Consider the following 14,254-nt stretch of genomic DNA (forward strand, 5'->3'; position numbering starts at 1 on the left):
CTAAAATATTTTATATACCTTCTCATTGCTTTTACGAGACAGCTACATTAGAGACTGCTCCTCACTTCTGAACCTGCAAAGTGCTTCAAAGACTAGTTGTATTTTGTACCTGAAATGTGACAGAAGCCTTTTTATGATACACCGTACACCTCAAAGTACACAAGAAAATATCCAGAGTTGTTCCTGAAGGGATATTTCCCCTAGAATGTTTAGCCTAGGTGACATAAAAATATCCATTTTAATTCCACATGCCCAGAATTGATCTTCCAAAGAAAATATTAAAATGACTCTAAACTCATTCAGAAACTCAAAAGATAAACAGAAACAGCTGCTAAATGTCCCACAAGTCAATCTGAGATTCATTTCAATTACCTAACAAAAGGTACCTCAGGTGTAACAGAGCATTTTCAAGTTAAATTTTATATCTATTAGATATAAGCCTGGCAGCAAATATGAATTCCTTCCAGTTGTTACTTCTTTTATGTCTGATGGTATTTTCCTAATTCCCTATTTAATTTTATTTTACCTTTTATAGATAGTTGTAAACTGAGCAAGTTATAACAATTTACAAAGCATTCAGTACCTGTGTTAAGGTCAATTTGACTTCCTACTGAAATCTTCTTTTAATATTGAGACTTCTTTCCTAACTTTTTTATTTTTCTGTTGCCCTTTTCCCTAACCTAAAAAAAAAAAAAAAGAACGAAAGAAAATAATTTATTCTAATCATTCTAATGCTTCTGACTGGACCAGAACTCCTTCCTCCTTTCCAAAGTGTGAGAGTCGCAGTTCTAAATACAATTTCTGCTTCCGGCAATACACACACTTTCACAGATGTGCATGTTGTCATCTGCCCTGACCCCTCTTATGGATGTCAATATGTGGCTACATGACCACCATTGCAGCCCTCAACATATTGCAAAAAGAAAGTTTGTCCACAGGTGGACTATATTATCTGATCACTGTTACTGAACACATATGATATGCCACCAACAGACTCTGTCTTAGTCCTTACAACCACCTTATGAAGTCAATCCATTACTTCAACTTTATAGAAAATGAAAAAGGGACTCAGGAAAGAGTGGTTACTTCCCAATTCACAGCTGGTCCACTAGCACCCTATCATAAAAGTATATCCACTTCTCTCCAAGATACAATAACTTACAAATGCCAATATGAACTTTTCAAAAAACATTCACATTCTTTTTATTTTGGTGAAACATCTTCATATGGAATATTGCTTAAAAATTAATCGAAAATAAATTAAATGTTTAATGAATTTCTAAACTGAAGCAAGGAAAACTCTTTGCTTTGTCTTGGTGTTTGCTGCAATGATATTTATCTGAATTGTGTTGGACTGAGGTGCTAACTTCAAAGCTCATTTTCAGCAGTCCTGGACACCCAAACCCTCACTGTTCAAGAAGAAGGTTTTATTTAAAATTTTTGGCTTGTAAAAAGAAGAAACCCAATTCATTCCAACTTTGAAGAAAGGAGGAAATAGCAAATTGTGTAAGCAAACTGTGAAAAAGTCAGAAAATGGCTAAATCTCTTAAAGTTTCCAGACCTTAAGAGCTTCTAGGAGCCTACTCTGATTCTCCACCCTCTATGACTCTGATTGCCCACTTAGTTCCCTCCCACAAACCCTTCAGGCCACCGACAACTCTCAAATCTTCCTTTTCTAGGTGGCCACCTTCGAGGTGGTTCAAATCTGATGAATCTTGGGAAAAGACGTTGATTCACCCATCTTTCTATTTTGAATAAACCAACAAGTTATATTGGTTTTCAATTCTATTCTCCACCTCAATCACTGTTTTAAGACTGCTTGATGTTACCCTAAATACAAACACTGCATCTTAAAAGCAGATCAACAGTTCCTCTAAAACTGTCACCACCCTGGCATCTAGAAATTCGTTAAACACAAGATAGTTTGGGCAGGATTTTTACATACTCACTTAACAGAGCATTTCTTACATTCAGAGAATGCATTTCCCAAAGAATAAAAAGTATCATAACCCCATTAAAGCCTTCAAAGTTTGCAGATGCATTTTCTAATTTCTGATTTCTAATTTCCTGACCACCATTTTTACTTACTGATCAGGAAATATCAAAATAAGCTATCACCTTTCTCTCTCTCTCTCTCTCTCTCTCTCTCTCTCTCTCTCTCTCTCTCTCTCTCTCTCTCCAAGAATAATCTCAAAACCCAGGTTTCTGAGACCAAGACAGAGAAATAGTGTGGGTGGATAAACCACCCCACACCTTCTGTAGATCAAGTCAGACTATAAGATGCGGTTTTTCTTACATCTAGCCCAGAGAATAATGACAGACGTGGCTTTTCTCAGTACTTACGAAAGCTCTTCAGGTTAACAATGTTTTAATTTCTAATTAGATGGTAGCGTCTTTGACTATCTAGCCCTAAGTTTTTCAGTCTTAGCTTGCTCAAGTCATGCCATTCGGTTAGAAAGTTACTTTCCAATCCCAGAAAATTACTGTTATATACAGTGTCTTATATTTTTAACATCAGCCATTGCTTCATTTTATAATAAGCTACTTGTGACTGGGAAAAAAGTCAAAGTAACTTCTTATTTTGACATTTGTATTTGAATAGTCTAGGTAGGTATCACAACTTGTTTTTTTATTTTTTATTCTAATTTGTTGAATATGACAGCAGAATGTATTACAATTTGTATTATACACATAGAGCACTATTTTTCATATCTCTGGTTGTATACAAAATAGGTTCCCACCATTCCTGTTTATATACAAGTGCTTAGGGTAATGATATCCATCTCATTCCACCATCTTTTTTACCCCCTTGCCCGTTCCCCTCTCCTCCCTCCCCTTTACCCTATCTAGAGTTGGTCTAATCTTCCCATGCTCCCCCTCCCAACCCCACTATGAATCAGCCTCCTTATATCAGAGAAAACATTTGGCATTTGGTTTTGGGGGATTGGCTAACTTCACTTGGCATTATATTCTCCAACTCCATCCATTTACCTGCAAATGCCATGATTTTATTCTCTTTTATTGCTGAGTAATATTCCATTGTGTATATACATATATCACATTTTCTTTATCCATTCATCTACTGAAGGGCATCTAGGTTATTTTTAATAGCAGTCACAGGATGGGTAATCCTAAAGCAATTGAATTGTCTGTAATAAATATTAATTTGTATTGATAAGCCAATAATTCATTCAATCATCCATTCATTCAAAAGTACTGAGCACCAACTATTTGAGGCATGATGGTCAGACACAGTGATTCTTATCTTTGTTGTAAACAATGTACACAATAAATAATTGAGGTATCTACTGAGTTAGAAGGTGGTGTGTGCTATGAGAACAGAAGCAAAGAATGGTGATGAGCACTGAGAGTCCAGGGTAAGAAGGTCTTTGGAGCAGGAGTATTCAAAGCTAAAACTTGAAGAGAATGAGATATTTATCCATGTGGAGCACTAGAAAAAGAAAATTCCAGCAGAAGGAAGAATCAACAAATGCCCTAAGGTAGGAGCATATCTAGCTTGTGGGAAGAACAGAAAAGAAGCGAGAATAGCCTCAGTAAAAAGAGAAAAGAGGGAGAGATGAGTAGCGGATGAAGAGAGAGATAGCAATTTGGGAAGTAAATGTATTCATAAATATTTTTTGACAATTTAGATCACTATTTCCATATAGTATAGTATGCTTCATTTACATTGAAAAATGTTCTTTTATTATGCTCCTGACGATCAATTTCTTACTATAGCTGATTTTATATTCCATGTGACCAGTATAATTGTATGATTCCATTCAATTTAACATTCTTTATGTCTAAATTCCAGTTTGTGGCTGATATTAAAAAGTGTTTTTAAAATAAGGCAAACATTCAATTATTCAGTCAATTTGAGCTACATTATGTTTAAAAACCTCTATGTTCATTCATGGGTAAAATAACATTTCTTTAAAATATTTATGTTGTCAAAAAGAAGACACATTATTTGCAAATGTAAAACATTTCTCTAAGAATCAGATACTTTAAGAATGGCATGACATAGTTTTTTTTTTAAAGACTATCATCACATCATACTGCCAGGAATGTTTTTTGAAAATATAAACCTGCATAAAATATAAATATATAAAATGTCTTTCAAAATAAATGTATACTTGATAGGTATCACAACAACTGTGCTTTCTGAGTGAACTATGTTCCCACACTGTTATCTAAACATATCACTTACTGTGTCAGGATGTGGATATTTCTACTGAAATACATACAGTTTCATGAAAAAGAATGAAAAAAACAAAGAATAGCTATATCCATGGTAGAGAAATGAAAATAGCTTTTAGGTTTGGAAAAAATCAAAATGATATGTTTATGGTAAAAAAGCAAGATGGCCTTGGGTTGTATGAAGCAACACTATGTCGTAAAAGCCTAGAAGCCCTCTGTACAAGGAGGAGCATACACATAATTAAAACAAGAGGTGATTATACCCAACCACTTAAAAAATACTTGAATATTTATTATGTTCTGAACCCTCCTTAGATACTTGAAGACATAATAATGAATTAAATAATCACAGAACCTGTAATCCAATGAGAGAAAGCAAACACTAAATGAATCATACAAATAAATTACTTAATTATGGTTATCATAATTGCAGCCTCCATTTGAAAGAAACCTTTATAAGTTCAGAACATTGAATCAGTCACACATGATTCCAGTAAAGGATGTCAGGCATACAGTAAGTGCTCACTGCATATTTATTGACTCAATCACAGCACTTCCCACTTATCTGAGGGGAATGTGTTCCAAGACACCCAGTAGATGTTGAAACCACAGGTAACACCTATCATAATATGTACTATGTTTTCTTCCTAAATACAAGCATACCTATAATAAGGTTTAATCTGTAAGTTAGGCACAATAGGAGATTAACAATAATAAAAATAATAAAATAGAATGATTGTAACACTATGCTAGAATAAAAGTTGTGTGAATGTTCTCTCTCTCTCTCTCTCTCCCCCTCTCTCTCTCTCTCTCTCTCTGGAATTCTCCATTTAATATTTTTGTACTGTGGTTGACGATGGATTACTGAAGCCATGAAAAACAAAACCATGAATAAGGGAGAACTACTAAAATGAAATATGTAGAAGGAAAGTGCAGATGGAATGAGAGCATACAACAGGAGTCCTGACCAAATCAGAGGTCTCCGTTGTAATAGTTAAGCTAAAATCTGGAAAATAAGTAGGAAGTAGGAAAGCATTATGAAAGCAGGAAGGGGGTGAGGGAGGTAGAAATCCCTTTAGAGAGAACATGGCAACAAGCCCTAAGGAGGGGAAATTTGCTCCCTTCTGGGGATTTAAATATCGCTCTGGCCAGGGGAATGAGAGAATAGTGATTGAGAGACAAATAAGACTTTGCAAGGCTGGAAAACTTATTGAGGAGTTATAATTTTACCCTAAGACCAATAGAAGACCACTGATGGATTTTAATGAAGGCATAATATGCTCAGATTTATGTTTTTAAAGTGATCATAGTGATAGTACAGACAAAAATAAATAAATCAGGGTTCTTTCTTGACACTGAATTTAATGTTTAAAAAAATCCAGGCAGAAGTGTCCTAAATTTGACTTTGCTATTAAAAAAAAAAAATCTGATAGAAACAATTTTAAGAATAAGGAGTAGGTTAGGGATAGAAGACATGAATTTTCATTCATTAGAAATGGTGGTAGGCAAAATTCTGAAATGGCCCTCTTCCTACAACTAACAGTAATCTAAATGGAAGTAGATTCTTCCACAGAGGCTCCAGTACACACCTAGACTTCAACCTTGTGAGAATGTAGGTGGAGGACGCAGCTGAGCCCAGACGGGCTTCTGACCAAAGAACTGTAAGATGATAAATGTAAGTTGTTTTAAGCCACTAAATTTATGGTAATCTGTTATGTATCAATGAGAAACTGATACTCAGATCTTTAGAAACTATATTAGAGTGACCCTCTGAAAATAAAGTTTCTGTGCGTCTATTAGTTTGCTTTGTCATATCTTTAAAAGGGAAGAGTCTTAATCCATTTGAGCAGCTATAACAAAGTGCCAAAGACTGAGTGACTTATAAATGGCAGAAATTTATTTCTTCCAGTTGTGGACACTGGGATTCTGAAATTAGAATGCCAAAATGGTTGGGTTCCGGTGAGAATTCTCTACCAGATTGCAAAAGGCCACCTTCTCATCATATCCTCTCATGGAAAAAAACGCTAAACCCATTCATGAGGGCTTCACCCTCATGACTGAATTATATCCTGAAGGCCCCACTTCCTATAGCTCACATTGAATGTTAGGATTACACCATATCAGTTTGGCAGGGGACACAAACAAGTCCATAACAAAAGGTGATGATGACTTATTTAACTTTCTCATGTGGCACATCTCACTCTGACAAACTCTCTCGGAAGAAGCATTTACTTCACTTCTGTCCACTTTATATGTGTTCCATAAGACCTCAGGAACCCCAAAATAGAAAAAGGACAAAAAAATGGAAGGTATTACTCTAGGCCTTGGTTCCACATTTTGCCCTCACTTGTCATGATCCCTTAATCCTACAGGAAAGATTGACCACCTCCACAAATGGAACCAATATGGTCACCTTTTTATAAAAATAAAAGGCTATGCTAACAAATTACTATCTCCTAATGTGGATGATAAGAGGGCTTCTTTGCCTTTATATTTATTCATCTTTGAACAATAAAAACTGACATTTGATTAAACACGGTACTACCTAACATTCTCAGCCTTCCTGTATATCTCCCTTCATTCTGTTTTAAGTACTTTTCAAATTCTCTTTAAAATGCAAAACTAATAATCTCTCGAATAATCATAGTTCTTACAACGGATTAAAAATGTCAGAAGAAACTAAGAGAAAAGGATTATCAGTTAGAGTGGACTTAGTGCTGCAACAGCCCCAAATCTTAACATAACCTGGTAAATTTTCTCTATTACTTCTGTACAATCTGGTGCAGAATTGGAGGACAAGTGTTATGAGGCAGACTGCTCAGAAAATGTACCAAGTCCATTTTGTCCGAATTGGAGAGTCTTTAGTTAGCTAGCCAGCCAGCGACTGCTCCCCACAGGACCCATAACTGTCTCTGCAAGGAACAGCTCCAAGTCTGAGTATTTCAGGGTCTTTAAAGGCAAAAACCGCAAAAACCACATCCAGGTTGATGTAGCTGTAAGCAAGCAGGGATACAGAGGCTGAACTGAGCAGTTAGGGAAATAATGCAATGGGTACATTGGTATTTCCCATGGGACTTTCCAGGTTGGCATAGCAGCAAGCCAGCAGAAGGGAAGTGGGTCAAAATGACCCTAGTTGAGTACAAGTTAGGGAATGGTTACTAATGTCTAGACAATCAGTGTCTGACGGGTTACATTGCCCAAGAAAAATGGAAACCAAAGAGAGAACAATTTTGCATTGTATAAGAATTGTCATTTTATGTTACCAAACATGCTAAGCTAAGCAACTATTGATAGGTACAGAGGAGGAGTGTTCACATGGGAGAAGCATTTCTTATATGACATGGAGTCCCAGGGCAAAATGGAGTCTGTTTGGCCATTGCCCATAGAGCCTGGCCCATAACACAAGGAGTAGGCACTGCTCTCTGCAATTTTTCAGGAATCCAGACTCTGTCCATTTAATGATTCCACCATTTCCCCAGGGCCTGAAGTCCTCTCTTGATCTTCTCCAATTGATGAGACTCTGAGGGAAAAAATAAATTAAGAAGACGATAGAGAAGGAAGTTCACTCATAATTTCTTTGTCCCAGAGTGTCACACATCACTTCCATTCACATTCAAATCACATGGGCCATCTAAATACAAAGAAATTATATGTTGGCAGTTTGCCTAGAAAGAAATGAGCATAAAAATTGGAGAGTCCTAGCCCTGTATCTCCTGGTAAGATGAATGTGTAGGGGATCCAAACACATTGCTTATCTGTTAGCAGTTCACCTTTATCTTGGATTTGAAAATATACAGTTCTGATTACTATTGCTGCAAAACATAGTACCCAGAAAATTTACAGCACCAATCATTTTATTTATGAATTCTGTGGGTACCAAATTCAAAACAAGCATAAGTTTCTATACCATAATATATGGAGTCTCACCTGGGTGACTCAACAGTTGTATACAAGAGTCATTTAGAGAACTCTTTGGTTCATGTATCTGAAAATTGATGGTGGTCATCAGTTGAAAACTCAACTGAGCTGCTGACCTAAGAATCTACACATAGAACCTCATTGGTCTTGGACTTCTTCAAACTAAGGTTAGGTAATTTAAGGAGTCAGATATTTTACATGGCAGCTCAGAGTGCCAAAAATGAGTGCCCCGGAAAGTGAGTACAAGTTGCATTGCCTTTAACATAGCCTATGGCATAGTCTCAGACACTATGCTGTACTCTACAGGTTTAAGAATCCACAAGTCTACTCAAAGATAGAGGACCTAGATCCACATCTCAGTCAGAGTCTACCAAAGTCATATGGAAGAAGAGCATGTGCAATAGGAGATATTGTGGCATTCAATTTTGGAAAATATAATCTCTCACATATATAATTTTAGAATCACTGAATATCAGCATTTATAGAAGAAGGTCAATTAAACTATGACCCACTGCCTATTTTTATAAACAAAGTTTTATACATATTACCAAGTTCGAGTGGTTGCAAAAGAGACCCTCTGACCTGTAAAGGCAAAAGTATTTACAATGTGGCCCTTTATAGACAAGTTTACTATCTCTGTGGGTAAAATATTGATTATGCATATGGGTACTGGAGTTAGACCACTAAATTTCAAATCTCAGTTCTGGAGGCAACTAGTTATGTAGTTTTGAACAAGCTACTATCTTCTGTAGACTGCTATTTTCCTGTTTATATAATTGGAGAAACAATAGTCTAACATTGAGTTTGCGAGCCTATCATTTTCATCAAATAATCCATGAAAAGGGTACAAATATATTCATAAATGTTAATTCTTGCTATTAGAGTTACCTTAAACCACCAGCTGGATTAACTATCCACCTACTATCCATCAACTAAGCTATCTACTGCAGATTTCAATACATCTAGGACACAGGAAGCCCATTTCATCTTTAATCGATCCTGTTCTATTAGGAATGTCTTCCTCCCACTAGGTTGAAATCTATCCTCTTGTAGTTCTATGCTATCAATCCTGATACTATCTCTTTAGGGTTCTATAAAATATCTCATCCAAATACTAGGTTATTCAAATATTTGAAGAGTTTCTCTGAATTTTATCAAGACTATCCACCTCATTTTCTTATAAGAATAATTAAATTAAAATTATTAAGCAATGAAATGATTAAAACAATACTCAGTTGCTTTAATTGAGTTGAGGACTACTCATGGTATTAATTTCTATTTGATGAGATATTTATTAGTCATTGAGATCAAGACATCAGAAATGCATGTGGATGATATAGAGTTGGTGGGAGCCACGGACATTCTAAACTATAGAATGAACATCTGGAAAGATATCAAGAGACTGGAGTTATATAAGATTTAAAATAAAAAGGGCAAATATAGAAAGATGTTCCAGGATCTAAAATATCCACTGTTCCACAGAAGGAGAGGTTTGAAAAAAAACTAAGTAGCACAAAATACATATCACCAGTGGTATATGTACTATGGATAGTTTAGGGCTCGAGGGCCCAGATCTATCTGTAGGCCTGAAATATTCTGCTGATTTCCAGGTAAATTTTAAGTACACTTGATGTGGGGATTAAACCTGGGGCTTTATGCATGTTAGGCATGTGCTTTACCACTAACCAACATCCAGGTCCTAATTTTATATACCTTTATAAAGGGAATGACCAAAGTGGGAAAAAACATGCAAGAAAAGGGGTTTAAAAGAGCTTTAGAGTAGGGTGCAGTAGCATGCACCTCTAGTACTAACGACCTGAGAGAGTTTTTTTTTTAATAATTTCATTGCTTTCCCTTGGATTTTCAGTTACCATATCACTACTTATTCAACCATTCTCTTTTTTTCTGGTTCATATTAGTTATATATAACATTAGGATTCATCTGACATGTTTATAAATGCATGGAATATATAATTTGCTCGAATTCAGTCTCCAGTACTTACCCTTACCTCTCTTTCCTCCCTTCCCCTGTTCCCTTTCCTCTGCTCTGCTGATCTTTCTATTTATTTACAATTTTTTTTGTAAAATTAGTATCTTGTGAATATACATAATTCAACCAATTTTCTCCTGAGGTAGCAATCCTCTTAGAGAAGTTGGAAAGAAATTTAAGTGATAACATAAACATTTCTCTTTATCTTTTTCAGGATTACACTTTAAAACAAGCTATCTGTAGTATAGCTTGATATCAGGTTGATACATAAATTTAATAAGTTAATATCTTTCTCTCTTTTTTTAAAAAATGAGGTCTCACTATATAACCTGGGTTGGTCTTGAACTCATGAGTTCAACAGATAGTAGCTAGTACTTCAGGTGCATGCCACTGCACCCCACGCTAAAGCTTTTTTAAGTCTTTTTTTCTTGCAATGAAAATTGCTAAAAATATAGGCTGTGTAAAAGCCTAGATTTTTTATAGCACCTGGTCTGTTATGTAGAACCTGATAATATGTGTATGTGTGTGTATTTATAGCAAAATATGACCAATTAACTTTTGTTACTATATATAAATATGGCATCTTAACACATACCTTGACTTTAATATTTTCTGAATCAACATTACTAGCCAATGATTATCTGTACCTTAAAAAAAGATTAGTGGAGGTTAGAGATAAGAATGTAATGAAGATATTTAAAGTTAACACTGCTGTTTCAGAAACTAGATTGAACTTAAAGCATTAATGTGTTTGGGTTCCTTAATCACTCATCCATTTTTAAAATTCCACTTTTTATATTTTAAGTTTTTGGACTGACACTTTAATTCATATCTTTATATGATTTATATCTTCATAGGATTTCACAATCAGATTATCTTAACAAATATCTATATAAATAAGAAGTCAAAGCATTAAATGCCGGTTCAATACAATATTTGTAATAAAATTCTACCAGAATTTTTTTAAAAGCCAACATATTGTGTACAGAAATAATATTTTACTGAATAAGTATTTTGGTTCTATGCTTTTATGAACCTAGGTTTCTAAAATATGGGTTTTTCAATAAATGGCTGACAAGGTTGTGGGGAGAAATAAACACTTGTACATTGTTGGTAGGGCTGTACAACCACTTGGCTAGTATAACCAATCTGGAAAGAAGCATAGACATTCCTCAAAAAACTAGGGATGATGCTACCATGAGACCCAGTTATCCCACTCCTTGGTATCTTCCCCAAAGATCCAAAATCAGCATACTATAGCAATACAGCCACCTCAATATTTATAGCAGTACAATTCACAATAGCTAAATTATGGAATCAACCCAGTTTTAGAAATTGGATTTAGAAATAGATTAAGAAATTGTGAGATACACACACACACACACACACACACACACACACACACACATACACACACACAATGAAGTGCTACTAAGCCATAAAAAGGATGAAATTATAGCATTTGCAGGTAAATAGATGGAAATGGAGAATATCATGCTAGGTAAATTTAGCCAAACTCAGAAACTCAAAAGTTGAATATTTTCTCTCATGTGTGGATACTAGAGTAAAATAAAGAAAAAGGAGGGGAGGATAATATTACATAAAGGGCCAATCCAATACAAATTAATAGAAAGCAAAATGAAATCTAATTGAGTAGAAGAAGTAGAAGGGAGGGGAGAGGACTGGAGGGAGAAGGGAATGGAAAAGCCAGGTCATGAACTGAAATCGATTTCCATGCAGGTACGAATTTGTCAGGAAAAACGCAACTACTATAACTATAAAACTCTAATTTTTTTTATTTTTAAAAGTGTTTTCTTGGTTAGCCACTTAAAACAGAAATTATTCATTGATCAACTTTAAGAGAGTTTTATGCTCTTATATGAATCCCGTTAATAATTCCTTTATGAATTATTATGTTGAATTATCCTTTTTGAAATTCACTGTTCTCTTTTATTGTACTTTCCCCTCTTTAGGTTTGGATGTGTGGAGGAGAAATGTTTGATGTTCCCTGTTCTAGAGTTGGTCATATCTACAGGAAGTATGTCCCTTACAAAGTTCCATCTGGGACCAGCCTGGCAAGAGTGAGTAACCGGGCATCAGATCAGGCTGGGCTTCAGAAGGGCTCTCTGCAGGGAAAGGAGTCAGCTTCACGTGTGGTGTAATCTAAGGCACAGACTGAGAGTAACTTCAGATAGAGAGAGTTACTGTGTTTCTCAGAGTTTTATTTTCATTGCTTAAAAAAGTATTACCTGTTGTGCTAATTCTTGTTATTAATTGCTTCAGAGCATCTTTGCATGTGTTATATTTAATCCTTCTGAGTTTGGTATTTTTATCTTTACTTTGTAGGTGGGAGAGTGGAGGCTCAGTAAGGTATTTGTTCATGCTCACATCAATTGCAAACAGCAGAGTAGCAGTGTAAGTGCAGGTCAACAGAACAGACCACCCGTTCTTTCCCCCACACAATGACACAAATTAGTCAGATGGAGAAAGGAGTAGATGGGAGGTGGGAGGAGATAAAGGCCCAAACTTGGGATTATTCTTATTTGGAAGTAGGGCCAACTCTGCCTAAAATTTTACCCTATCCTCAAAATACCCAAATTGGCCAAGACTAGATTTTGGGGTATTTGTTTGTTTGTTTCAGATGTTGTTTTGAATGAAACCTTTCTCCTAGACCAGATGCAAAGATACTTTTCCCTTCTGCCTCTTAGAATGTTTTCATAGGTAAATAGAAGAACATAATCACTATCCTGCTCTGAACAGTCCTGCTCATTTCTCCATTTTCCTTGTTGCTTTTCTCAGAGCTGGCCCCACTCTCTTAGAGGTCAAATCTAGAAAAAGGGAGATTATCACTTCTCTTTGCATGATGCTCCCCTTGGAATCAATCCTAAAATACTCATTTTGGTGCTTTTATTAGCAAGACTGAAATGGATGACTACTTGAGTCTTTTGTAGAAAGCTCAGTAAGTTCATGCATGTAACAAGCTTTTGAATAACAATAATACCCACCTAATTAATTAGGATTCATTAGAATGTTAATCCCACAAGGGCCAAGATTTTTGTCCATGATATCTGCAGCTATACTCTCAACACCTAAAACAGTGTTTAGTAAGCACTCAGTTGTTGAAAGAGTTAATTAGGAAAATTAAGGGGAAAATGATAATAAATTTTTTAACAAAACAAATATTTTAAAGAAGCACAATAAAAGTTTCAATTTCAACTAGTCTTCTTGATGACTCCTTATTCCTTTCTGAGATTGTTAAATTAATATAGATTGCATGTATATTCTTTTTTTTGCAACATTTAGAGTTCATAGTAATGAGATTACATCATAACAATCTTAAAAGACCCTTATTATTCCTCTCCCCAACCCAAATAATTAACATACTCAAATAAATAGCTGTAGAAACACACTATTAGAAGAAATAGACCAATCACAAAATTATGAAATGATTAAAGAACTGCATTTTGGGCTGGGGATGTGGCTCAAGCGGTAGCGCGCTCGCCTGGCATGCGTGCGGCCCGGGTTCGATCCTCAGCACCACATACCAACAAAGATGTTGTGTCCGCCGAGAACTAAAAAATAAATATTAAAAATTCTCTCTCTCTCTCTCTCTCTCTCTCTCTCTCTCTCTCTCTCTCTCTCTCTCTCTCTCTCTCTCTCCTCTCTCACTCTCTCTTTAAAAAAAAAAAAAAGAACTGCCTTTTGGATTAGGAAACATGGTTTAATGTAGTGATACTTGCTGCTGTACTCCCAACACCTAGATAGTGTTGAGAGTTCACTCACATATTTGTTGAAACAAATAGTTTACTCTTAAATTGTACTTTAATGGTTTTTTTAGTCATAAGACTTAATTCACATGAATCAGAAAACAAGAATTCACAAGAAAGCTAAATATTAAACAATTTTGAGTACACATCACAAATCAGCCATGTGGATATCACAACTAATAGCATTTTTAAATACCCTAAAGATAATTATGTCCTGTCATTGATCCACTTTCATTCACTCAAAAGATCCCAGCTTGTGGCCCAGAATGAACCCATCTTTGGCAGGATGGATGCTGGGTTTGTAGTTAAAAAGAGAGTACAAAATCTGGGTGGGGTAAGTTGTACTGATCCAAAAGGGTTTACTTTCAAAAGATAAAAT

General features: G+C 35.5%; 1 protein-coding gene and 1 long non-coding RNA gene across 4 annotated transcripts in view; one reads left to right on the plus strand and one right to left on the minus strand.

Annotated features, from left to right (window-relative positions):
* The window catches only part of Galntl6 (polypeptide N-acetylgalactosaminyltransferase like 6), a 1,056,167-nt gene that overhangs the window by 954,234 nt on the left and 87,679 nt on the right, over positions 1-14,254 (plus strand). The window contains exon 9 of the mRNA XM_005325506.3: positions 12,082-12,189. Coding sequence (XP_005325563.1) covers positions 12,082-12,189 — 108 coding nt within the window. The remainder of the gene's footprint in view (positions 1-12,081; positions 12,190-14,254) is intronic.
* LOC144370311 (uncharacterized) overlaps positions 1-14,254 on the minus strand; it is a 207,347-nt gene that overhangs the window by 68,044 nt on the left and 125,049 nt on the right. Inside the window, exon 10 of one of the 3 annotated variants that reach the window (XR_013430287.1) lies at positions 7,429-7,720. The exons of the other annotated variants lie outside the window; for them this stretch is intronic. This is a non-coding gene — a long non-coding RNA (uncharacterized LOC144370311). Of the gene's footprint in view, positions 1-7,428; positions 7,721-14,254 lie in introns of those variants that run through there. 3 annotated transcript variants of the gene reach the window in all.

The sequence above is a fragment of the Ictidomys tridecemlineatus genome, chromosome 14 (genome assembly GCF_052094955.1).
Source record: "Ictidomys tridecemlineatus isolate mIctTri1 chromosome 14, mIctTri1.hap1, whole genome shotgun sequence".
Taxonomy (NCBI): domain Eukaryota; kingdom Metazoa; phylum Chordata; class Mammalia; order Rodentia; family Sciuridae; genus Ictidomys; species Ictidomys tridecemlineatus.